Source organism: Pogoniulus pusillus, chromosome 13, assembly GCF_015220805.1.
Source record: "Pogoniulus pusillus isolate bPogPus1 chromosome 13, bPogPus1.pri, whole genome shotgun sequence".
In the NCBI taxonomy this organism is placed as follows: domain Eukaryota; kingdom Metazoa; phylum Chordata; class Aves; order Piciformes; family Lybiidae; genus Pogoniulus; species Pogoniulus pusillus.
In genome coordinates, this window is record NC_087276.1 from 16,158,411 (window position 1) to 16,182,638 (window position 24,228).

The 24,228-nt window shown below is 56.4% G+C and overlaps 1 protein-coding gene across 6 annotated transcripts in view; it reads right to left on the reverse strand.

The window, feature by feature from the left end:
- LOC135180580 (ankyrin repeat and fibronectin type-III domain-containing protein 1-like) overlaps positions 1–24,228 on the reverse strand; it is a 250,354-nt gene that overhangs the window by 176,782 nt on the left and 49,344 nt on the right. For 5 of the 6 annotated variants that reach the window (XM_064153127.1, XM_064153126.1, XM_064153129.1 and 2 more), the window contains one exon: positions 638–834. In XM_064153127.1, coding sequence (XP_064009197.1) covers positions 638–834 — 197 coding nt within the window. Of the gene's footprint in view, positions 1–637; positions 835–13,125; positions 13,190–24,228 lie in introns of those variants that run through there. The other variant, XM_064153125.1, reaches the window with a different exon arrangement.

Here is a 24,228-nt window from a genome sequence, read left to right on the forward strand (position 1 = left end):
TGATCCCTTCCTCAAATACTGGGAAGGTTTTAAGTACCAGGCTCAGAGAGGGACAACCTCCCCTTCAAACCTCATCAAGAAGGGCTGGTTCTGGGGCAGAATAAACCTCACACATACCAATTGGAGGTGCTTTGTTTTGTTTAGCAGTCACAGGACAAGAGGACACAGCCTTAAGCTGTGCCAGGGCAGGTTCAGGCTGGATGTTGGGAAGAAGCTCTTCACAACAAGAGTGATTGGCATTGGAATGGGCTGTCCAGGGAGGTGGCAGAGTTCCCATCCCTGGAGGTGTTAAAAAGGAGACTGGATGAGGCACTTAGTGCCATGGGCTAGTTAATTAGAAGGTGTTAGGTGAAAGGTTGGACTCGATGATCTCAAAGGTCTTTTCCAACCTGGTTCATTCTGTGATGTCTATGGCTTTGAAACCCCTCTAGGGCTGGGGACTCCACAGCCTCCCTGGGTAACCTGTGCCAGTCTCTCCCCACCCTTACTGCAAACAATTTCTTCCTCCTCTCCACTGCCAATCTCCTCTCTCCCAACTCAAAACCATTCTCCCTTCTCCTGGCACTCCCAGCCCTCATCCAGGCAAAGGCTGGGTGAGGTTTTGCAGGCCCCCTCCCCCCAGCAGCCCAGCACTCACCGGTGGAAGGGACGGTGCAGCCTTTCTGGTGCTCAGAGCCATTGGGGTGCATTTGGTAGGGCTTTTGCTCTGGCATCTCGTCCCTGCGGGTCTTGGAGTCCAGCAGGGGCAGCCTGCTCAGCACCGGCGACTGCGGGATGCTGGGCAGCGTCCGAGACTTCCCCAGCAGTGGCCGCTGCAGCTTTCTGTCCAGGGACCTGCAGAGGGGGGAAGAGAGGGGGAAAAAACCCTCTGAGCAGCCTGGATGGCTTCTGCCTCCTGCAGCGCTCCAGGGGAGGACTTGGCTTGGAAGGAGCTCAAAGAGCAGCCAGTTCCAATCACCCTGCTGTGGGCATGGACACCACCCACCAGCCCAGGTTGCTCAAGGTCCCATCCAAGATGGCCTGGAACACCTCTAGGGAGGTTGTAGATCACAGAATGTGATCTCAGGGCAACCTTTGAGATCTCTTCTTCCTAGTCTCAGGGAATAGAAGGAGAGGCAATGGCCTGAATTTGTGTCAGGGGAGGCTTAGCTTGGAGAGGAGGAAAGATTTCCATGCTGCCAGAGTGGTCAGGGACTGTCCCAGGCTGCCCAGGGAGGTGGTGGAGTCCCCATGCCTGGAGGTGTTCCAGAAAGGTGTGGCCATGGCACCTGGGGCCAGGGTTTGGTGGCCATGGTGGTGTTGGGTTGCTATTTGGACTGGATGCCCTTGGAGGCCTTTTCCACCCCAAACAACTCCATGATTGTATGACACCAGACACACAGTGCTGGCCCAAGCCATGCTTGGCTAGAGGGCTGGAGCCCCAGGAGCTGGCAGCCAGGCAGCCCCTGGCCTGCAGCAGGGATGGGCACCCATCTGCAGGCCTCTGAGTTCATAAACTGATTACCTCCTGCATTAATTGTGTCCACCCTTGGCTCCCAGGTCCTGCTGCAGCACTCCTGTCACTGAGCACCCAGGGACAGGGATGGCTGCAGGACAGGGGGGGAAGCTGGCACAGAAGTACCCCAGCCCTGCACAGGCATCACCATGGCTGCAGCAGGTGCCAGCACCACCCTCCCCTCCCCAAGGCCCATGTTTGCCTTGCAGCAAGGTGCAAACAAGTGAGGCAAATCCAGGATTAGCATCCTGAGACCTTTCCATCCCAGCAGCAGGGCTGTAGCTGGGGTTGTAACACATTTCCCTGGCACAAGGCGAGAGGGATGTAACTCAGCACATCCTTCTACTGCATAAATGAATCCTGGGCTCTGCTGGGACCTCAAAATGCTGCTTTTTTCTCCCCCTCCCTTGTAAATCTCAGTGCTTTTAACTCACCTGCCTATAGCTCCATCTCCACAGATCCCCATTAGCATCTTAAGTGCTACCAACCCCTTGGTGCCTACAGAGCCACTCACACAAATCACAGGGGGTAAAAGGGAAGAATTCACACCCTCAGAGGAGCAATTTCCGAGTTGCAAAGCTGCAGGCAATGAGTTTCATCAGATAAAGCAAAGCAACCAGAGGCCTGTATAGATGTGAGATCTGAACATTCTGGCTCCATGGAGCCATCCCTCAAATTCTGGCATCAGTTCTGAGCCCTTCACTCCAGGAAGGATATTGAGAGGCCAGAGTGAGCTCAGAGAAGGGCAACAAATCTGGGGAAGAGTCTGGAGAAGAGGGCTGGGGAGGAGCAGCTGAGGGAGCTGGGGGTGTGCAGCCTGGAGAAGAGGAGGCTGAGGGCAGAGCTCATTGCTCTCTACAGCTCCCTGAGAAGGCTGCAGCCAGCTGGGGTTGGGCTCTGCTCCCCAGTCTCAGGTTAGAGAAGCAGAGGCAATGGCCTGAAACTGTGCCAGGAGAGGGTTAGGTTGAAGAAAAGGAAAAATGTCTTTGCTGCCAGAGTGGTCAGGGACTGCTGCCCTGACCGCTGCCCAGGGAGGTGGTGGAGTCCCCATGCCTCAAGGGGTTCCAAAGCCACAGAGATGTGGTGATGAAGGCCTGGGTACAGCAGTGTCCTCAGTAGTGCTGGGTCAACAGTTGGGATTGAAGACTTTCAAAGGCCTTTCCAGCCCAAACAGTTCCATGATTCTGTGATCTCATGCACAACTCCAAGCAGCCTCCAGCAGCAACTGCCAGCCAGGACCTACCTGGCCCCATGGGGCAGTCACACTGTACCTAGCAGGCTCCACAGCCAGGAGGTTCTCAAGGATGTCACATCCCAGCAGCAAAGATCCCTGCTGGAGTGCTAAAGCTCACCCAGAGAAGCCATTGCCAACCCTGTGCCAGCCTATCTTTAGCTGCCCTTTGGTGGGCTTGGTAGGCAGCAGAGAACATCACAGAGTCACAGAACCTTAGAGGCTGGAGGGCACCTCCAGAGGTCACCCAGTCCAACCCCCCCTGCCAAGCAGGATCCCCCAGGGTAGCCTGCACAGGAATGCATCCAGGTGGGTTTGGGAAGCCTCCAGAGAAGGAGAATCCACAACCTCTCTGGGCAGCCTGCTCCAGGTCTCTGTCATCCTCACAGTGAAGAAGTTTCTCCTCTTGTGGAGCTCAAACCTTCTCTGTTCCAGTTTGCAGCTGCTGCTCCTTGGCTTATTGCTGTGCACCACCCAAAGGAGCTTGGCCCCAGCCACTTGCCCCCCACCCCTCAGGTGTCTGTACACATGGATCAGATCTCCTCTCAGCCTTCTCTTCTCCAGACTAAGCAGCCCCAGGGCTCTCAGTCTCTCTCCACAGGGAAGACGTTCAAGTCCCCCACTCATCAATCATCAATCATCCCCATGGCTCATCATCAACTTTTGACAAGAGTGGAAATATCCTTCTGGCTGCAGGCAGGAGCCCAAGTGACAGCTCCATCACTCCCAGTCTGCAGCCAGCTGGAGAGAAGTGACAATGGCCAAGGTCCCCTGCCACCAGCCCTGGGGACAAGCTGCCTTTGCTAGGCAGGGTGCAAGCCCAGCTGACTTCTCCAGCATCCCCCCAGCCAAGCCACAGCCCAAAGGCTGGGGCAGGGGACATCTAGGGGCTGTGATGGGGTGTGTGTGTGAGTGTTTATTTTGTGTGGTCCCCAAGTTTGGCAGCCATTGCTGGAGGGGAGAGTCTGAGAGGTTCAGACTGGTGCCCATGGGAATGGAACACCTCTGTTATGAGGAGAGACTGAGGAGCTGGGGCTTGGAGCTTGGAGGAGACTGAGAGGTGACCTCTTCAGTGTCTATCAGTATGTAAAGGTGAGTGCCAGGAGGCAGGAGCCAGCTCTGCTGGGTGGTGCCCAGTGACAGCACAAGGGGCAATGGTGGAAGCTGAGGCACAGGAAGTGCCATGGAAACATGAGGAGGAATTTTTTCCCTGTGAGGGTGACAGAGCCCTGGAGCAGGCTGCCCAGGGGGGCTGTGGAGTCTCCCTCTCTGGAGATATGCAAAACCCACCTGGATGTGTTCCTGTGTGATCTGCTCTGGGTGGACTGGATGAGCTTGGCAGTGGCTGGAAGGGAGCTCCAATTCTGTGATGCTGTGATCTCCTTCCCCTTCTCCCCAGGCACAGCTGTGCCTCCTAGCCCAGGAGAAGGTTGGGGCAGGTAATTGCTCCTGCTGGCTTTTAGCATCTCTCGTTTTCCAGGACCCAGCTGGAACCCTTGCAGAGTTTTTAAGGTCAGGTTGCTAAGTTACACCTCCTTGGAGGAGCAGCCTGAGCAGCATGTTACAGGCACTGGCTGGGAAGATCTGGGAGTGGTGTCCCTTTGCAATAACCCAGGCTCTCCTGGCCCACATCCCTGCCATCCTGCATCAGGCCAGGGCTGAGCTCAGGACCTCATTTGGTTGTTCTTCCCCAAATCTTCAGCTCCATCAGCGTCTCCTGCTTGGCAGATGCAATACACTAACTGTCTGAGAGTGCAGAGGAGCCACCCACAGTCACCTGTGTGCTGCTGTGTGGTCCTGCAGCAGCTGTTTGGCTGCTCTGTCCCTTCATTTTGAATCACAGAATGGTTTGGGTTGGAAGGGTCCTTAGGGATCAGCCAGTGCCAAGCCCCTGCCATGGGCAGGGACACCTCCCACCAGCCCAGGGTGCTCAAGGCCTCATCCAGCCTGACCTTGAACACCTCCAGGATGATCACAGAATCACAAAATGTGCCAGTGTCTCCCCACCCTCACTGCAAACAATTTCTTCCTCCTCTCCACTCTCAGTTTCCCCTCTCCCAGCTCAAAGCCCTTGTCCAAAGTCCCTCCCCAGTTCCCCTGCAGCCCCTTCAGCTACTGGAAGGCTGCTCTAAGGTCTCCCTGGAGCCTTCTCTTCTCCAGGCTCAACAGCCCAAACTCTCCCAGCCTGTCCCCACAGCAGAGGTTCGCCAGCCCTCTGATCACCTACATGGCCTCCTCTGGCCCCTCTCCAGTAGCTCCAGGTACTCCTTGTTTTGGGTGCCCCAGAGCTGGAGGCAGTGCTGCAGGTGAGGTCTCACAGAGCAGAGCAGAGGGGCAGAATCCCCTCCCTGTGCTGCTGCTCTCCCTGCTCTGGCTGCAGCCAGCACACAGCTGGCTCTGGGCTGCCAGTGACCAGTGCTTGCTGCTGGGCACTTTGGCACCAACTGACACTCTCAAGACACTTCTCCTCCAGACTGCTCCTGAGCCACTCCTCACCCAGCCTGGGCACTTTCCACCCTGCCTGTGACTTTTTTCTACAGCAGGGACCAAAACTGAATGTAGAGCCCCAGGTATGGGCTGACCAGCACTGAAGAGAGTGGGACAATGCTGACTTCATCTCTGCTGCTGATGGCCTCGGTGATGCCAGAGCATCTCTGCACAGGAGAGCTGAGCCCAGTGCCCTGCTGGGCAGCTCCTCACCATCACCTGCAAGGTGCTGCTGTCGTCTCCTCCCCTGTTCCCACTGACATCCCTGCATCACAGCAAGTTCAGACAGCCCTGTGCTGGGAACCACACACCCAGGATCAGTCACTTTTTAACCCCTTGGGACCAGAGAGGAGGCAGCAGCAACCCCTTCTACTGCCTGCACCAAGCACTGCTGCTGCCCCTCACGAAGGAGCAGCTCAGACCTGAGGCATCTCAGGTCAAAGGAGGTCAAGGGACTCTACTCTGCCCTGGTGAGATCATAGCTGGAGTCCTGGGTCAAGTTCTGGGCTCCCCAGTTCAAGAGAAACAGGAAACTGCTGAAGTCTGTCCAATGGAGGCTATGAAGATGGTGAAGGGACTGCAACATGTCTGGTGAGGAAAGCCTGAGAGCCCTGGGGCTGAGAGCCTGCAGAAGAGCAGCCCCAGAGAGCATCTGAGCAGTGCTCAGCAAGAGCTAAAGGAACTGTGGGGGGCAAGAGGCTGGGGCCAGACTCTTGTCAGTGGTGCCCAGGGACAGGATAAGGGGCAAGGGGCACAAAGTGGCAGCCAGGAGGTTGCATCTGAGCAGAAGGAGAAAGTTGTTTGTTGTGAGGGTGCTGAAGGCCCAGAGAGGCTGTGGAGTGTCCTTGTGTGGAGACTTCCAAGCCCCACCTGGATGTGTTCCTGTGTGACCTACTGTGGGTGCCCCTGCTGTGGCAGGGGGGTTGGACTGGATGACCTCTGGAGGTCCCTTGCACCCCCTACCATTCTCTGATTCTCTCATCTCTCTCCTCAGTTCAGGCCAAGCCTTCACTAAGGTATCTGAAGAGCAGAAGATGACAGCTAAACCAGAGCATCTTTTATCTGCCTGGGAAACAGTTTCAAAGCAAAATAAAAACCAAAGCAGCATTCAGATTGCAAGCTCAGAAAAGAGGAAAAAAGAAAAGGAAAAAAAAAAAACAACCAAAAACCCAGCCCAAAACACCCCAAACTGTGTGAAGCTATAAAAAACCCTCCCCAGGCTCAGCTGTCAGCTGGTAAATAGCAGCACTTCCAGCAGCTGCTTTGCAAAACCTTCCAGAGCCTCTCCCCAGCAGGGGCTGTGGCCCAAGCGCCCAACACAACATCACCTGGCAGCAGGGTGAGGACTGCTCCTGGCCCTGCAAACCTGCAGCCAGGTGGCTGTTCAGGGAGGCTTGGGCAGACTGCAGAGCTGGGCAGAGAGGAACCTGAGGTAAGGGTGAGGGCAGAGTCCTGCTCCTAGGAAGGAGCAATAAACTGCACCAGTACAGCTTAGGAGGTGACCTGCTGGAGAGCAGCCCTGTGGAGAAGGACCTGGGAGTGCTGGTGGGCACCAAGCTCTCCATGGGCAGCAGTGTGCCCTGCTGGCCAAGAAGGCCAATGGGGTCCTGGGGGGCATTGAGAGGAGCGTGGCCAGCAGATCCAGGGAGGTTCTCCTCCCCCTCAGCTCTGCTCTGATGAGATCTCACCTGCATCCAGCTCCCCAGTTCAGGAGGGACAGAGATCTGCTGAAGAGAGTCCAAGGGAGGGCTGCAAGGATGCTGAAGGGACTGGAGCACTGCCTGGTGAGGAGAGGCTGAGAGTCCTGAGATTGGTTAATGTGGAGAGGAGAAGGCTGAGAGGGGATCTGAGCAGTGACTGTCAATAGCTGAGGGCTGAGGGTCAGGAAGGAAGGGACAGGGACAGCCTCTGCTCACTTGTGCCCTGGCACAGGACAAGAGGCAATGGATGGAAACTGCAGCACAGGAAGTTCCACCTCAACATGAGGAAGAAGTTCTTGACTGTAAGGGTCCCAGAGCCCTGGCACAGGCTGCCCAGAGAGGCTGTGGAGTCTCCTTCTCTGGAGCCTTTCCAGCCCTGTCTGGATGTGTCCTGTGTGGCCTGCCCTGGCTGCCCCTGCTTTGGCAGCAGGGCTGAACTGGATGATCTCTGGTGGTCCCTTCCAAACTCCTCCCACTCTGTGATTCCCTTGGGAGACGACTCCAGAGCCTGGCTGTTCTCATGGAAACATTTTCTTCTGGAGTCCAATGGGAATCTCTCCAGCAGCAACTTGTCCCCAGCAGCCCTTGCCTTTTTCCATGGCATTCACGGGACTAAGCTATTGCAGACATCTTTCCTGGAGGACAGGAACTGCAGCCAGCTCCAGCACCCTCATCCTCCTCTCACTAAATCCTTGAGGCAGGACCAGAGCCACAATGCTCATCCACTTCTGCCTCCCTCCCACAGAGCACAGCCCCTGCTGGGGACAGTCACCAGCTGCAGGGACAAACTCCTGATGCTGATCCCAGTCTCATGACACAGAGCTGGCATCCCCTCGGGGCTTCCAAATCCCAGTCACAGGACAGAGGAGACAAAAAGCTGCTGAGATGATCTTGGAAAGGGCTCTGCTGCTCCTGACAAACACGGGGGAGAGGTGATGCAAACTTGCAGTGCTCCAGCAGGAAGCACTTGGGACACCTGCTGGGGCTGCTCCTTTGGCTTTAAATCCACGACTTTTTGCAACCTCCACAAATTTTCCAGCACTCAGAAACACAGAAATGTTTGGGATGCAAGACAGCTCCAAGACCAACCTTTACAACAACACCACCAAGGCCACTATAACCAAGATGAGCTTGGAGAGTCCCTTCCAACCCACTACATTCCTTGGTGCTGTGAAAAAAAAATGCACTGAAGCTTTCCAGTTTTTCCACAGACCTGGAGATTTGCAGCCAAATCCCAGAGGTGGTCACCTGAATTCTGTGCACAGGGCAGGCAGCAGCAAGCCTGGAGCAGCTCTGGTGGCTTCTGAGCACTAAGCACCTCTGGAAGCAAGTGAATGCTCTGGGATGGGGCTGCCTCGGGTGTGGAGCGGGGGTCAGGGCTCTGCTTCCCCCATGGAATCACAGAATGGGAGGGGTTGGAAGTGACCTCTAGAGATCATCCAGTCCAACCCCCCCTGCCAGAGCAGGGGCACCCAGGGCAGGGCACACAGGAATGCATCCAGGTGGATCTTGAAAGTCTCCACGCAAGGACACTCCACAGCCTCTCTGGGCAGCCTGCCCCAGGCCTCCAGCACCCTCACAACAAACAACTTTTGCCTCACATTGAGGTGGAACACTGCTCGGTTCCAGTTCCTGCCCCTTGTCCTGTCCCTGGGCACCACTAACAGTGAGGTCTGCCACTGGTGTTTGCACCTTGTTTTCAAGCCACTGAATCCCAGCAGAGTGGGGTTGGAAAGGACCTCTGGAGATCATCCAGTCTGACCCTCCTGCTCAAGCAGGGGCACCCACAGCAGCTTGCCCAGCAGCACAGTGCCCAGCTGCCCTTGGAAGCTCTCCACACAAGGACACTCCACAGCCTCTCTGGGCAGCCTGCTCCAGGCCTCCAGCACCCTCACAACAAACAACTTTTGCCTCACATTGAGGTGGAACACTGCTCGGTTCCAGTTCCTGCCCCTTGTCCTGTCCCTGGGCACCACTAACAGTGAGGTCTGCCACTGGTGTTTGCACCTTGTTTTCAAGCCACTGAATCCCAGCAGAGTGGGGTTGGAAAGGACCTCTGGAGATCATCCAGTCTGACCCTCCTGCTCAAGCAGGGGCACCCACAGCAGCTTGCCCAGCAGCACAGTGCCCAGCTGCCCTTGGAAGCTCTCCACACAAGGACACTCCACAGCCTCTCTGGGCAGCCTGCTCCAGGCCTCCAGCACCCTCACAACAAACAACTTTCTCCTCCTGCTCAGATGTAGCTCCTGGATGCCACTTTGTGCCCCTTGCCTCTTGTCCTGTCCCTGGGCACCACTGACAAGAGCCTGGCCACAGCTTCTTTTCCCCCACAGTTCCTTTAGCTCTTGCTGAGCATGGCTCAGATGCCCTCTGGGGCTGCTCTTCTGCAGGCTCTCAGCCCCAGGGCTCTCAGCCTTTGCTGCTCCCAGAGCTGCTCCAGGCCCCTCAGCAGCTTTGCAGCCTGCCCTGGGCTCTCTCCAGCAGTTCTGAGTGGCGGAACCCAGAACTGGACCCAGGAAGTTTCTCTTCACATTGAGGTGGAACCTCCTGGGTTCCAGCCTGTGCCTATTGCCAAAGTGACTCCTGCAGCCAGCAATCCAGGAGCTGTTTATTCCCACCTGCATTCCTTCCCATTTAAAAAGTAGACCAAACAAAGAAGCAAACTAAAAATACTTTGCATACATTTGCATAATTGCCAACTATCCCTACAGGAGCAAAGACAGAGTTTGGAAAAAACCAGAAATCACTTCTGCATTATTAAAGAATCTGTTCTGGGCTTCCCACCCAGGAGACTCCAACCACAACTCTCCCCTCATTTCTCTTTGAAGTGTTTCTTCCTGGCTCTAAAAAAGTCTCCTTTGTCAACACAACTCTTCCTCTCCAGCTCTTCAGGTGATCCAGCTCAGCCCACTTCCTTCAGCACTTGGATGCTCTCCCCCAGGCAGCTCTTTCCTTCTGGGGTGCCTGGTCCCCTGCAAGGGGTTTGGAGAAGATGACCCACCCAGACTTAGCATCGTAGGAACAGAGAGTTGTACAGATCACTGAGCCTAACCATCAACTCAGCAGCTCCATGGCCCAAAGTGCCATGACCACATATTCCCTAACCACCTCCAGGGATGGTGACTTCAACATCTGAAGGTCACCCAGGGCAGTAGTGAAGTCACAGCCCCTGGGGCTTCCCTGCAGGAGGGTTCTGGGCTGGGCACAGAATCATAGAACCACAGAATCAGTCAGGGTTGGAAGGAACCACAAGGACCATCCAGTTCCAACCCCCTTGCCATGGGCAGGGACACCTCACACTAGAGCAGGCTGCACACAGCTTCATCCAGCCTGGCCTGAAACACCTCCACGGATGAGGCTTCCACCACCTCCCTGGGCAACCTCTTCCAGGCTCTCACCACCCTCATGCTGAAGAACTTCTTCCTACATCCAGTCTGAATCTACCCATTCCCAGCTTCATTCCATTCCCCCCAGTCCTATCACTGCCTGACAGCCTAAAAAGTCCCTCCCCAGCTTTTCTGTAGTCCACTTCAGATACTGAAAGGCCACAATAAGGTCACCTGAAAGCCTTCTCCTCTCCAGACTGAACAGCCCCAACTCCCTCAGTCTCTCCTCACAGCAGAGCAGCTCCAGCCCTCTGAGCATCCTCATGGCCCTTCTCTGGATACCTTCACAGTATCACAGTATTATTAGGATTGGAAGAGACCTCACAGATCATCAAGTCCAACCCTTTACCACAGAGCTCAAGGCTAGATCATGGCACCAAGTGCCACGTACAACCTTGCCTTGAAGTGCCCCAGGGACGGTGACTCCACCACCTCCCCGGGCAGCCCATTCCAGTGTCCAATGACTCTCTCAGTGAAGAACTTTCTCCTCACCTCCAGCCTAAATCTCCCCTGGCGCAGCCTGAGGCTGTGTCCTCTTGTTCTGGTGCTGGCCACCTGAGAGAAGAGAGCAACCTCCTCCTGGCCACAACCACCCCTCAGGTAGTTGTAGACAGCACCTCCACATCCCTCTTGTCACAGGGGCTCCAGAACTGGACACGGTACTCCAGGTGGGGTCTCACCAGTGTGGAGCAGAGGGGGAGAATCACTTCCCTCACCCTGCTTCCCACATTTCTCTTGCTGCAGCTCAGGGTCTGCTTGCTCTCTGGGCTGCAAGAGCACACTGACAACTCACACTGAGCTTCTCATTCTCCAGCACCCCACATCAGTGCTCTGCCTCGGATTCCCACCCTCATGTGAGAGCCAGGTCAGGGCTGGTCACTTTTAGGAAGTCCTTCAGCACCCAAGAACTGGTGGCTGGTTGCAGGACAAGGACAGGTCCTCTCAGCCTGAGCCTCTGCACCATGGTGCTGAGCATGCCAGAGGGGTGATGGAAAGGTGATGCTGTGTTCTCAGCCCCCTCCAAACCACAGCAGTGTCTTCTCCTGCTCCCAAGGCTCCCATGGGCACTCCTGGGCTCCAACACCATCATTCTTATGGGCTTCTCCCTGCTCCTAGGGCTTGCTCACTGCTCCCATGGACTTTCATGGGCTCAAGTACTGCCATTCTCATGAGCTCCTCCCTACTCCTGGGGCTTGCCTCTTGCTCCCATGGGCACTCATGGGCTCCAACACCACCATCCCATGGTGTTCAGCTCAACATCTCTGAGGCTCTCAACATCTCCCTAAGACACAAGGGCACAAAGCCTCTTCCCTTCACCTCCAAAGGTGAATGATGCCAACACCCTGTCAGCAGGGCACCCAACACTCCAATATCTCCTCTGGGCCTGACAGGGTCCTCTCAAAACCCACTCCCAGCACTTTTTCTCACATGCAACAAGTGACAGGACAAGAGGAAAAGGCCCCAGGTTATGCCAGGGGAGGCCTGGGTTGGACATGAGGAAAAAAGTCTTCCCAGCAAAGGTTCTCAGGCATTGAAATGGGATGCTCAGGGAGGTGGTGGAGTCCCCACGCCTGGAAGGGTTCAGGAGACTTGTGGATGTGGTGCTGAGGGAGGTGGTTTAGTGGCAGTGGCTTAGCAGCAGTGGTGGGGTTGTGAGCTCTGGGCAATGGTTGGACTTGCTGATCCCAAGGTCTCTTCCAACCTCAACAGTTCTATGATTTGCTCCACAAGCAGAGCAAGCACAGCCCCACTGTGCCTCACCAGCCCAGCACTGGGCTCCTCGGCATCACCACACAGCCCAGGGGCTGCCCCGTGCTGGGCAGAGAAGGGCACCTAGGGACAGGCTCAGCTCAGAAAGCTTCTCCCTGGCAGCCTCAACGCTGCTGAGAGGCTGCCCAGGGTCACACCAGCTGCCTGCGGTCGTTGCCTTCCCCGCTCCGCACCGGCCCCTCTGAGCTCCTGCCGCTGCCCTCCCCGCTCCGCACCGGCCCCTCTGAGCTCCTGCCGCTGCCCTCCCCGCTCCGCACCGGCCCCTCTGAGCTCCTGCCGCTGCCCTCCCCGCTCCGCACCGGCCCCTCTGAGCTCCTGCCGCTGCCCTCCCCGCTCCGCACCGGCCCCTCTGAGCTCCTGCCGCTGCCCTCCCCGCTCCGCACCGGCCCCTCTGAGCTCCTGCCGCTGCCCTCCCCGCTCCGCACCGGCCCCTCTGAGCTCCTGCCGCCGCCTTCCCCGCTCCGCACCGGCCCCCTCTGAGCTCCTGCCGCTGCCCTCCCCGCTCCGCACCGGCCCCTCTGAGCTCCTGCCGCTGCCCTCCCCGCTCCGCACCGGCCCCTCTGAGCTCCTGCCGCTGCCTTCCCCGCTCCGCACCGGCCCCTCTGAGCTCCTGCCGCTGCCCTCCCCGCTCCGCACCGGCCCCTCTGAGCTCCTGCCGCTGCCCTCCCCGCTCCGCACCGGCCCCTCTGAGCTCCTGCCGCTGCCCTCCCCGCTCCGCACCGGCCCCTCTGAGCTCCTGCCGCTGCCCTCCCCGCTCCGCACCGGCCCCTCTGAGCTCCTGCCGCTGCCCTCCCCGCTCCGCACCGGCCCCTCTGAGCTCCTGCCGCTGCCCTCCCCGCTCCGCACCGGCCCCTCTGAGCTCCTGCCGCTGCCCTCCCCGCTCCGCACCGGCCCCTCTGAGCTCCTGCCGCTGCCCTCCCCGCTCCGCACCGGCCCCTCTGAGCTCCTGCCGCCGCCCTCCCCGCTCCGCACCGGCCCCTCTGAGCTCCTGCCGCTGCCCTCCCCGCTCCGCACCGGCCCCTCTGAGCTCCTGCCGCTGCCCTCCCCGCTCCGCACCGGTCCCATTGCTCATCTCTGACGCTTGTGCCGCTGCCTTCCCCGCTCCCATTGCTCATCGCTGCCGCTTTTGTCGTTGCCGCTTTTGCCGCTCCCTTCGCGGCTCCGCACCGGTCCCTGCGCGCATCGCTGCCGCTTGTGTTTCCTACCTGCACACCCACCCGGCTCTGACTCAGTGCCACAACACAGCCATCAAGCAGGCTTTCGAGCAACCCTGACTCACAGGCCAGGGCTCCCTGCCGGAGGAGAACTCCGCGGCAGTCCTGCCCCACACCGCACTGCTTCCCCTTCCTCCCGCGGTCACAGCCATCACTCGGAGATAAAGCGTGACCTGGCCACAGCCTTGTGCCCGAGCCAGGCAGAGCAGCTTGCTGTGCGGCAAAGGGGCAGCTCCCGACCTCACTAGAGTCATGGAACCATGGAATCACAGAATTGCTTGGGCTGGAAAAGGCCTCCAAGAGCATTCAGGCCAACCACCAGCCCAGCACCACCATGGCCACCAAACCATGGCCCCAGGCATGACCTCCAGGCATGGAGATTCCACCACCTCCACGGCACAATTTCAGGCTATTGCCTCTCCTAGCACCTGCGACTAGGGAGCAGAGCCCAACCCCTGCCTGGCTACAGCCTCTTCCCAGGGAGCTGTAAAGAGCAATGAGGTCTCCCTTTAACCACCTCTTCTCCAGACGAAACACCCCTAGCTCCCTCAGCCTTCTTCTCCAGACCCTTCCCCAGTTTCACTGCCCTTCCCTGGACATTCTCCAACTCCTCAATGTCTCAGTCTTCTAGCTCCATCCTACCTTCTCTCAACATCTCAAGTTGTGTAAACTAAAAACCTCTGGAGCGGAAGTTGGAAGGTGCAGATCAAGCCCCCAGCAATTTCTTTTGTCTTTGAAATGTTTCTTCCTGGGACCAGAAAAAGTCATCCTGCCCTCCCCTTTATCTCCAGCTCTTTAGGAGACCTATCTCAGCCCAATTGCTTCAGGAGAACATCAGTTGGATGCTCTCCCCTGAGCAGCCCTTTCCTTCTGGAGTGCCTAGTCCCCTGAAGGGGGGAGGAGATCACCCACCCACACTTAGCATCATAGAATCGGAGAATTGCCTGGGTTGGAAAAGCTCTCCAAGCTCATCCAGTCCAGCCAGCAACCCAACCATGGCCACTACACCCTAGCCTCACGTGCCATGGCCACGCACTTCCTGAGCACCTCCAGGCATGGGGACTCCACCACCTCCCTGGGCAGCCTGTTCAAATGCCTGACCACTCTTAGCTGCAGAAGGAGGGCAGAAGCTGGGCATACAGGTGGAACAGTGGGTGCAAACCACTCAGCTTTAGACACAACGTGGCCCCAAAAGCCAAAACAATGGCACCAAGAGCTCAGATGTGCTTTTGCAGCCTGTCAGACCCAGCAGGTTAGAGTTTCCCTGCCAGCTTGCACACTCCCATGGGAGTAACACTCAACAAAACCTCTACCTACACCCATGAAAGCAGGACTTGAGAAGCACCAAGAGGATGAGAGGACAGGGGAAGCAGGGCTGACTCCACACACATTGATTCCACTTGCAGCTGTGTTGGTGCCCAGCACTATGACAATGCAAGAGAGGATGAATCCAGCTTCTGGTGTAGAGCTGTGTCCAGGTTACTGGGGCTGGAAGTAGAAACACACCCAGCAACCTCCAGTGCACAGAAACCTTCATGGAGAACCAGTATGATTCTGGTGGAAAAGCTCCTTGCAAGGACAGGTTTAATGGGGAAGAGAGATTCTAGTACCTGGAGAGGCTCTAAGAGAGCTGGGGAGGGACTTTTGACAAGGACTGTGAGTGCTAGGACAAGGAACAATGGCTTTGAGCTGGGAGAGGGGAGACTGAGAGTGGAGATGAGGAAGAAATTGTTGGCTGTGAGGGTGGGGAGAGACTGGCATGGGTTGCCCAGGGAGGTTGTGGATCCATGATTCTGTGATCCACAACCTCCTTGGAGGTGTTGAAGGCCAGGTAGGATGAGGTCTTGAGCAACCTGGGCTGGTGGAATTTGTCCCTGCCTGTGGGTTGGAACTGGCTGATCCTGAAGGTCCCTTCCAACCCAACTCACTCCACTGATCTGTGATTTCTCCTCCATGCCCCTTTTTTGACAGATCCCAGCCACGATGATGCAAACAACAGGGGAAAGCAGAGCTAAAAAGCCTCTTTAGGTTTGATATGCAAAGCCCAGGCAGCTCAATCAAGCAACAAAAGCTAAATGTCATTTCCTCCCGTGGCACTGCCACTCTGCTCACAGCACAGCAGCGCTGACGTCTGACGGCTTGTCAGCTGCCTGAGACAGCAGGGATGAGCCCTCACACAGCCTGGGGAGAGCCTGATGCAGAGGACAGGGGAGCAAGGCTTGGTCCTGCACCTCACTGTGCACCACCAGCACCAAGGGGGCAACAGGCAGCGGTGAAATGCAAGAGCTGAACAGCACTGGGCAGACAGAAGCCACAATCACACAGCCACAGTGCCTGTCCTGCTGGGGAAGTGCAGCGACAGCACTCACACACAGCACACAACTGTGCTTGAGGACACCCACCTATGCACCCATCCATCCACCCAGCCATCCACCCATCCCTATAGAATCACAGAGCTGTTTGGGTTGCAGAAGCCCTCCAAGCTCATCCAGTCCAACCAGCAGCCCATTGCCACCATGGCCACACATTTCTGGAACACCTCCAGGCATGGGGACTCCACCACTTCCCTGGGCAGCCTGGGACAGTCCCTGACCACTCTGGCAGAAAAGAAGTTTTTCCTTCTCTCCAACCTAACCCTCCCTTGCCACAATTCCAGGCCAGTTCCTCTCCTTCTATCACCTGAGACTAGGGAGCAGAGCCCAAACCCTACCTGGCTGCAGCCTCCTCTCAGTGAGCTGTAGAGAACAATATGCTCTGCCTCAGCCTCCTCTTCTCCAGGCTCAACAGCTGGTTGAGCTGCTCCTTCCCAGCCCTGATCTCCAGTCCCTTCCCCAGTTCTGCTGCCCTTCTCTGGACCTGCTCCAGCCCCTCAATGTCCTTCTTGGAGTGAGAGGCACAAAACTGAACCTAGGATTCAAGCTATGGCCTCACCAGTGCTGATCCTGGCCAGGCTGCTGGTGCCCTCCTTTCCCATCTGAGCACCCACTGGCTCATCTTCTGCTGCCCTCGACCAGCACCCCCAGGTCCTTTTCCACTGGGCAGTTGCCAGCCCCAGGCTTGCAGCCTTCATGGGGTTGTTTTAATTCAAGTGCAGGACCCAGCACTTGGCCTTGTTGAACCTCATCCCATTGGTCGCAGCCCATGGCTCCAGCCTGGCCAGAGCCCTCTGCAGAGCCTTCTTGCCCTGCAGTGAACAACACTTCACCCAACCTAGTGTCATCTGCAAACTTCATCCATCCACCCACCCACCCACCCACCCATCCTTCCAGCCACCATTCCACCCATCCATCCATCCATGCACCTATCCTTCCATCCATCCACCCATCCTTCCTTCTATCCATCCACCCATTCACCCATCCATCCATCCGTCCATCCACCCATTCACCAGTGACAGGATGAGAGGAAGCAGCCCCAAGCTGTACAAAGGGAGGTTTAGGTTGAACACTGAAAGGGTTGACAAGCCCTGGCACAGGCTGCGCAGGGAAGTGGTTCAATCCTCATCCCTGGGGGGATCTGAAGGACCTGTAGACATGGTGCTGAGGAACATGGTCTAGCAGTGGCTTTGGTAGTACTGGATTAATGGTTGGGCCAACATAAGATCTAAAGTTCTTAAAGGGTTCTGTGACTGTGCTCCATCCAGCCACACAAGCCCTGAGCACCCTGTGACCCACCCCCAAACTGCAGCAGGGCAGATTTAGGTTGGACATCAGGAGGAAACTGCACAAGAAGGGTGAGGAGACACTGAAACAGGCTGCCCAGAGTGGTGCCAGAGGCTCCCTCCCTGCAGACATTCAAGGTCAGACCTAAGGGAGCCCTGAGCATCCTGCTCTAGTTGCAGGTCTCCCTGCTGACTGCCAGCACCACTCCACCTGAAAGAGGCTGAAGCTTTCAGCTCCAGCTCCTCAGGCTCCTTCTGACACTGCTATGAGGAAGAGCTGGGCTCAGCCGTGGTGATGCTGAGTTCCTGCTGCCTGCTCCAGCTCATGGGATTAAGGGTGCTCAGCACTTCTGCAAAGCAGGCCCTGGGCTGAGTCACTGCCACTGGATTTAGGACTCTTATTTCCAGCTCAGCCTGCCGCAGCACCAGCACACAGCAGCAATGGACAGCAAGGCTGGAGTTGATTTTTGGCTATTTTAATAAGCACCAATGATCTTAAGAAGTGCAGCTGAGGGAGCTGGGGGTGTGCAGCCTGGAGAAGAGGAGGCTGGGGGCAGACCTCATTGCTCTACAGCTTCCTGAGAGGAGGCTGCAGCCAGGTAGGGCTTGGGCTCTGCTCCCTTGTCTCAGGTGAGAGGAGAGGCAATGGCCTGAAATTATGCCAGGGGAGGGTTAGGCTGGGGATGAGAAAAAAAAATTCTTTGCTGCCAGAGTGGTCAGGGACTGTCCTAGGCTGCCCAGGGAGGTGGTGGAGTCCCCAGGCTTGGAGGTGTTGAAGCAATCTTTCACAGCACTTAGGGACAGGGTTTGATGGCCAGGGTGGGTTGCTGTTTGGACAGGATGAGCTTGAAAGCCTTTTCCAACCCAAACATTACTGTGGTTCTGTGATCTGTTGCAGAAAAAAATAAAGCAAATCCACAGACCCACAGGCATTTTCCTGCTGGCCCCTCGGCAGGCAATTACATTGGGATGCTCAAGGAGGTGGTGGAGTCCCCATCCCTGGAGACATTTCAAAGCCACACGGATGTGGTGCTGCAGGAGGCGGTTTAGTGGCAGCAGCTGTGCAGCAGGGGTGGGGTTGTGTGTCGTGGGTGAGAGGTAGAACTGGATGATCTCCAAAGTCTCTTTCAAGCTCAACAGGTCACAGAATCACAGCATGGTAGGGGTTGGAAAACAGGTCACAGAATCACAGCATGGTAGGGGTTGGAAAACAGGTCACAGAATCACAGCATGGTAGGGGTTGGAATTGACCTCTGGAGATCATCGAGTCCAACGTCCCTGCCAAAGCAGGGCACCCACAGCAGCTTGCCCAGCAGCACAATGCCCAGCTGCCCCTGGAAACTACCCTCACAAGGATACTCTACAACCTTTCTGGGCAGCCTGCTCCAGGCCTCCAGCACCTTCACAACAAACAACTTTCTCCTCTTGCTTAGCAGGAGCCTCCTGAGTGCCACTTTGTGCCTGGCCTGGGCACCTGGAATTTGACCTTTGCAGCCTTCACCCCATCAGAAGTGATTTTAGTTCATAGAGTTGCTTGTGTCACAGAGTCACAGCATGGCAGGGGTTGGAAGGGACCTCTGGAGATCATCCATTCCAACTCCTCTGCCAGAGCAAGTCACACAGGAGCACACCCAGTTGGGGCTTGAAGCTTGCCAAGAAGGAGACTCCACAACCTCTCTGGGCAGCCTGCTCCAGGGCTCTGCCACCTGCACACCAAATCACTTCCTGCTCACACTGAATCAGTTTTTTCTGCTCATGTAGATGCAGCTCTATAATTCCAGTCTTTGATTCTAAGGTGGCAATGCTGGGAACTTTGAAACACAAGTGCCACAAACATCTTCTTGACTAATTTTAGCTGGAAGCTTCTCCCTTATCCCAAAAGACTTGCAGCATGTAGATGTCTTTCCATATTGGCCTGCTATTGGGAAGCTGAAAGATCGTGTTCAAAACACCCCAAAAACAAAGTGGGAGGAATCATGTCTGAGAGATGCTCAGGCCCCCTGAGAGAGGCTCCTATGGGGACCAAGTTTGCCATGTGTTAAAGCCTCTCAACCAGGTCAAGGTGCAGGGCACAGCATTTAGTGGTCCAGGCTGTGTGGGCACAGGAGGTGAGCAGGGACTGCTGAGATCCTCTCCTCATCCTCATCCAGACCATGGCAGGAGATGAGACAACATCTCCTTTCACAGGAGAAAGAAGCAGCAGCAGGAGAGGTGAAGCAGAGGGAGCCACAAGAGCCTTAGAAGCTGCTTCTGGGCAGAAGCTCAAGGAGACAGCAGCAGACACAACCACAGAATTGGGCTGCAAAAGGCCTCCAAGAGCATCCAGTCCAACCAGCAACCCAACACCACCTTGGCCACCAAATCCTGTCCCCAGCTGCCATGGCCACAAGTTTCTTGAGCACCTCCAAGGCTGGGGACTCCACTGCCTCCCTGGGCAGCCCGGGACAGTGCCTGAGAACCCTTAATGAGAAGAAATTGTTCCTCATATCCAACCTGAACTTCCCCTGGCACATCTTGAGGCTGTTTCCTCTTGTCCTGTCACTTCTTGCATATGAGAAGTGCCCAAGCCCCACCAGGCTGCAGCCTCGAAGCCCAACAAGCCACACAGCAAGGACCTCCCCTGTGGGGACAGACTGGGAGAGTTTGGGCTGTTGAGCCTGCAGAAGAGAAGGCTCCAGGGAGACCTTAGAGCAGCCTTCCAGCACCTGAAGGGGCTGCAGGAGAGCTGGGGAGGAACTTTGGACAAGGGCTGGGAGCGCCAGGATGAAGGACAATGCCTTTGAGCTGGGAGAGGGGAGACTGAGAGTGGAGAGGAGGAAGAAATTGTTTGCAATAAAGGTGGGGAAAGACTGGCACAGGTTGCCCAGGGAGGTTGTGGATCACAGAATCACACAATGTGACCTGTGATCTATGATCACATTGTGTGCTTCTGTGATCCACAAACACCCTGGAGGTGTTGAAGGACAGGATGGATGAGGTCTTGAGCAACCAGGGCTGGTGGGAGGTGTCCCTGCCCTGTCCTGGATGATCTTGAAAGTCTCTTCCAACCCAACCCATTCTAGGACTCTGTGACATGCATCAGGACATTAGTGTGGAAAAGACCCCCAAAGGAGGGGAGGTGACAGCTCCCTGCTGCCCAGGGCAGCTCCATGCTCCAGCTTCCCGTCAGGAGAGAAACCAGCAGCAAGGACACTCAGATCCCACCTCTGCTTCAACTACAAGTGCAAAGTGGAGCAGCATCACCTGCAGCACCATTCCTGCAGCTGGAAAGCAGCTCCAGCTCCACTGGCAAGCAGGCCAGGCAGGTCAGGATGGCTCTGTAATGCAATCCCCAGATAACTCAATTCCTGGCTAATTAACATTGCCCTCTGACAGCAGTGCAGAGGGAGTGCACTGAGGGAAACAGGCCCTGCAACCCTGCTGCAAACTGCCTGCCAGCTCAGCACAACCCAGTCACCTCTCCTGCCCTGATCCCAAGCTCAGCTTGCCTGGGTATCACAGCAGCTCACCCCTCTGCCTCCCCTCAAGCTCCTCTCCTGGACCATCCCAGGCCATCAGCTCTTCGCTCCCCTGCTCTTTAAGGGTCTTCAGGTCTGCTGCCTCCAAGGTCAGAGGTGTCCCCCAGGAGGAGGATGCAAGATTCAAAGGCAGGCACAAATCTCTCTGTCCCACTCCCTGTGCTGAAGATCTGCTTTTCCATAACTAGGCAGCACATGCAGCTGAGCACATCCAAGTCCTTTTGCAGCGAGCACACAGGGCTCTGGAAACCATGGAGGAGAAGGGTAGCAGCTCTCAGAGGGAAAAGGCATCAACCCCCTGAAGCATGGTGAGCAGGTCTGTCCTGGGCCAAGAGAGGGAGCCACTAAAACCAATGGCCTCCAAGTTCCTGCCTAGAGGACAAAAAGGCTCCCAGAAACCATCCCTGGAGAGCCCTTGGGACTTCTACTGGTGCCATTTGTTGCTGCTGTGGATCACGGCTCCCAGGCCAGGATGGTGTTCTTAGGGGCTTCTGCTGTCACACAAGCATTGCAGAATGGGAGGGGCTGGAAGGGACCTCTGGAGATGACCCAGCCCAACCTCCCTGCCAGAGCAGCAGCACCTAGGAGAGTGCACACAGGAACACATCCAGGTGGGTTTTGAATCTCTTCTGAGTGGGAGACTCCACCACCTCTCTGGGCATCCTGCTCCAGGGCTCCAGCACCTTTCCATTAAAGAAGTTCCTCCTCATGTTTAGATGGAACTTGTGATGTTCTTGTCTGTGCCCATTGCCCCTTGTCCTGCCACTGGGCACCACTGAACAAAGCCTGGTCCCATCCTCCTGATACCCTCTCTGGAAGTCATGATCAGCACTGATGAATCACAGAATCATAGAATCAACCAGGTTGGAAGAGACCTCCAAGCTCATCCAGTCCAATCTAGCACCCAGCCCTGTCCAGTCAACTAGACTAAGGCACTAAGTGCCTCATCCAGGCTTTCCTTGAACACCTCCAGGGACAGCAACTTCACTTCAGCCTTCTCCAGACTGAATAGCCTCAGCCTCTCCTCACCAGGCTGACCTCCTCCTGAGGTTCATTTCAGGCTGAGACCACCTGCAAGAGACACTCCCCAAACCCTGGTACCTCTGTCAGATGGCACTGGATCCCTTCCTTTCCAGAAGGCCTGCCAATGCCCAGGACCTCTGCCCTGGGCCAGGCCAACTCACTGCTAGGAAGCCTTGGCTGAAGGCAGCAGCCTGGCCTGGGACCAGCCTGTTCTAAAAGCTCCCGGACACAGTCACAGCGGGGCACAGCCTTTTGCTCAGCCTAGTGAGAAGACAACAGCCTGCCTTGATTTTCTGGTCCACTTTCAGAAGCTGAAGGAACCCAAAATTAGTTGTCCAAACCTATCAGTTTAAAAATAGCTCCCTACATAGCTGAGCTCTTCTGCACAACCTGCCTGTTCCTCTCCTCACTACTCGGTGCCAGCAGCAGATTCTCTCCTCCCTTCCTGCCAACATGCAGAGAGCTGGGCACAGAACCACGGAATGGTAGGGGTTGGAAGGGTCCTCTGGAGATGATCCAGTGCAGCCCTCCTGCTCAAGCAGGATCACTCTGGGCAGGTCACACAGGGACACATCCAGATGGGCCTTGGATGTCTCCACACAAGGAGACTCCAGAATGTCTCTGGGCAGCCTGCTCCAGGCCTCCAGAACCCTCACAGCAACTTTATCCTCCTGCTCAGCTGCAACCTCCTGGCTGCCACTTTGTGCCCATTGCCCCTTGTCCTGTCCCTGGGCACCACTGACAAGAGCCTGGCCCCAGCCTCTTGCCCCCCACAGCTCGTTCAGCTCTTGCTGAGCACTGCTCAGATGCCCTCTGGGGCTGCTCTTCTGCAGGCTCTCAGCCCCAGGGCTCTCAGCCTTTGCTCTTCCCAGAGCTGCTCCAGGCCCCTCAGCAGCTTTGCAGCCTGCCCTGGGCTCTCTCCAGCAGTTCCCTGTTCCTCTTGAACTGGGGAGCCCAGAACAGGACCCAAGACTCCAGATGTGGAAAAAAACCTCCCTAGCCCTGCTGACCACACTCTCATTAATGCAGCCCAGGAGACTATTTGCCTTCTTGTCTGTCAGTGCAGGTTGCTTGCTCACAAGGAACTTCAAATTGCATCCTCTTTGCTGGGGACCTGCCTACCTTGGTTTGCTGTGGGCCAGGGGACTGCTGGGCTCTACCCATATGAAGGGCAGGGCAGGCCTTTGCTGGGGTCTGTTGGGCATCACACTGCTGTGTCTGGGATGCAGGACCTCCAGTGCCTCCCTGCACACAGAAATGTGGGTCTGAGCATCTTGTTCAACTCATCCACACGAGCGTGGAGAAATGAAAGCAAAGCAGAAGGTTGCTCTACAGGGCTAGAACATCTCCTGCCCAGAGTAAGGACAGGGCCAGACATGGCAGCAGCTGCCTTGCCTTTACCTTCAGATCCCAGCCCTGAAGCCTTCAGCTGTCTGGAGGCCAGCAGCTGGTTCAGCTTGGGTCAAGGGGCTTAACTGAGAGGTCTCCGTGGTGGTTTCTCAAGGTACAGGCACTGAGGAGAAAGAACCAGGTGGAGGCTCAAGTAGGCTGGGTGAGAAGTGACACTGATTTCCACAGCCTCTCCTGCTCCAACCATCACACACTTCTCTTACATAATCAGCCCTCTGCAATCAAGAGATCAGACTCAGTACCTGCAGCTGCACTCAAGCCCTGCCAGGGCTGGGGGGGTTGAGTGCAACAGTACACTGCCAGTGTGCTGAGCCATCCTACAGGAGCAGCTCTGGAGCAGCTGCATGGCACAGGGGGCAAAGCATGGCAAGGAGCAGGGAGAGCTCAGCTTCCTCCATCTCCAGCTTGGCTACACTGAACCAGCAGGCAAATGGAGGAACTTCTGCTGGGGGAAGCAGGTCACAGAGCCACAGATTGCACTGGGCTGGAAGGGACACTCCAAGGGCATCTTGTCCAACCTCCCTGCAGGCAGCAGGGACACCTCCAACTAGAGCAGGCTGTCCAGGGACACACCAAACCTGGTCTTGAATGTATCCAGGGAGGGGTCTCAACCACCTCTCTGGGCAGTCTGTGCCAGTGTCTTCCTCACTCTCCTCATGCAGAACTTCCTCTGGTGTCCAACCTAGCACTGCCCTACTCCAGTTTGAAACCACTGCCCCTCATCCTATCAGAAGCCCTTGTCAAAAGGCCCTCTCCTGGAGCCACTTAAGGTGCAGGAATACTGCTCTAAGGTCTCCCTGGAGCCTTCTCTTCCCCAGGCTGAACAGCCTCAGCTCTCCCAGCCTGTCCCTATGCTACAAGCCCTTCTAAATAGCCCCTCCTCAGCCTTCCTGATGGAGCTGAGCTTGGCCAGGGCTTGACAGCCATGACTGATGCCTGGTGAGACATGCTCCTGCACAGGGGAATCACTCAACCTATCCATGCCCACTCTGCCCCTGGAAAACGTTAACAGATGAACACACACACACCAGCAAGGTCACTGCTTCTGTGGCTGAGGCCTCAGGGCCAGGAAGGCACCGTAACATGTCCCAGGGCCTGGGAAGCCACCCAACTCAGCCCAAAACACAAGGCTGCAGCACCCTGTGCGTGGGGAATGGATACAGTGCGGAGCCTCAAGAACACCTCCTCACCTTCCTCAAGCCTAAGATGTGGATAGAGCTTCTCCCCTGAACTAATTATCCTGCTTTGCTGAGGCCTCACCTCCAGTTCTGCTGTCCCCAGCAGAAGGAGGACACAGAGCTGCTGGAGTGAGGCCAGAGGAGGCCACAAAGATGAT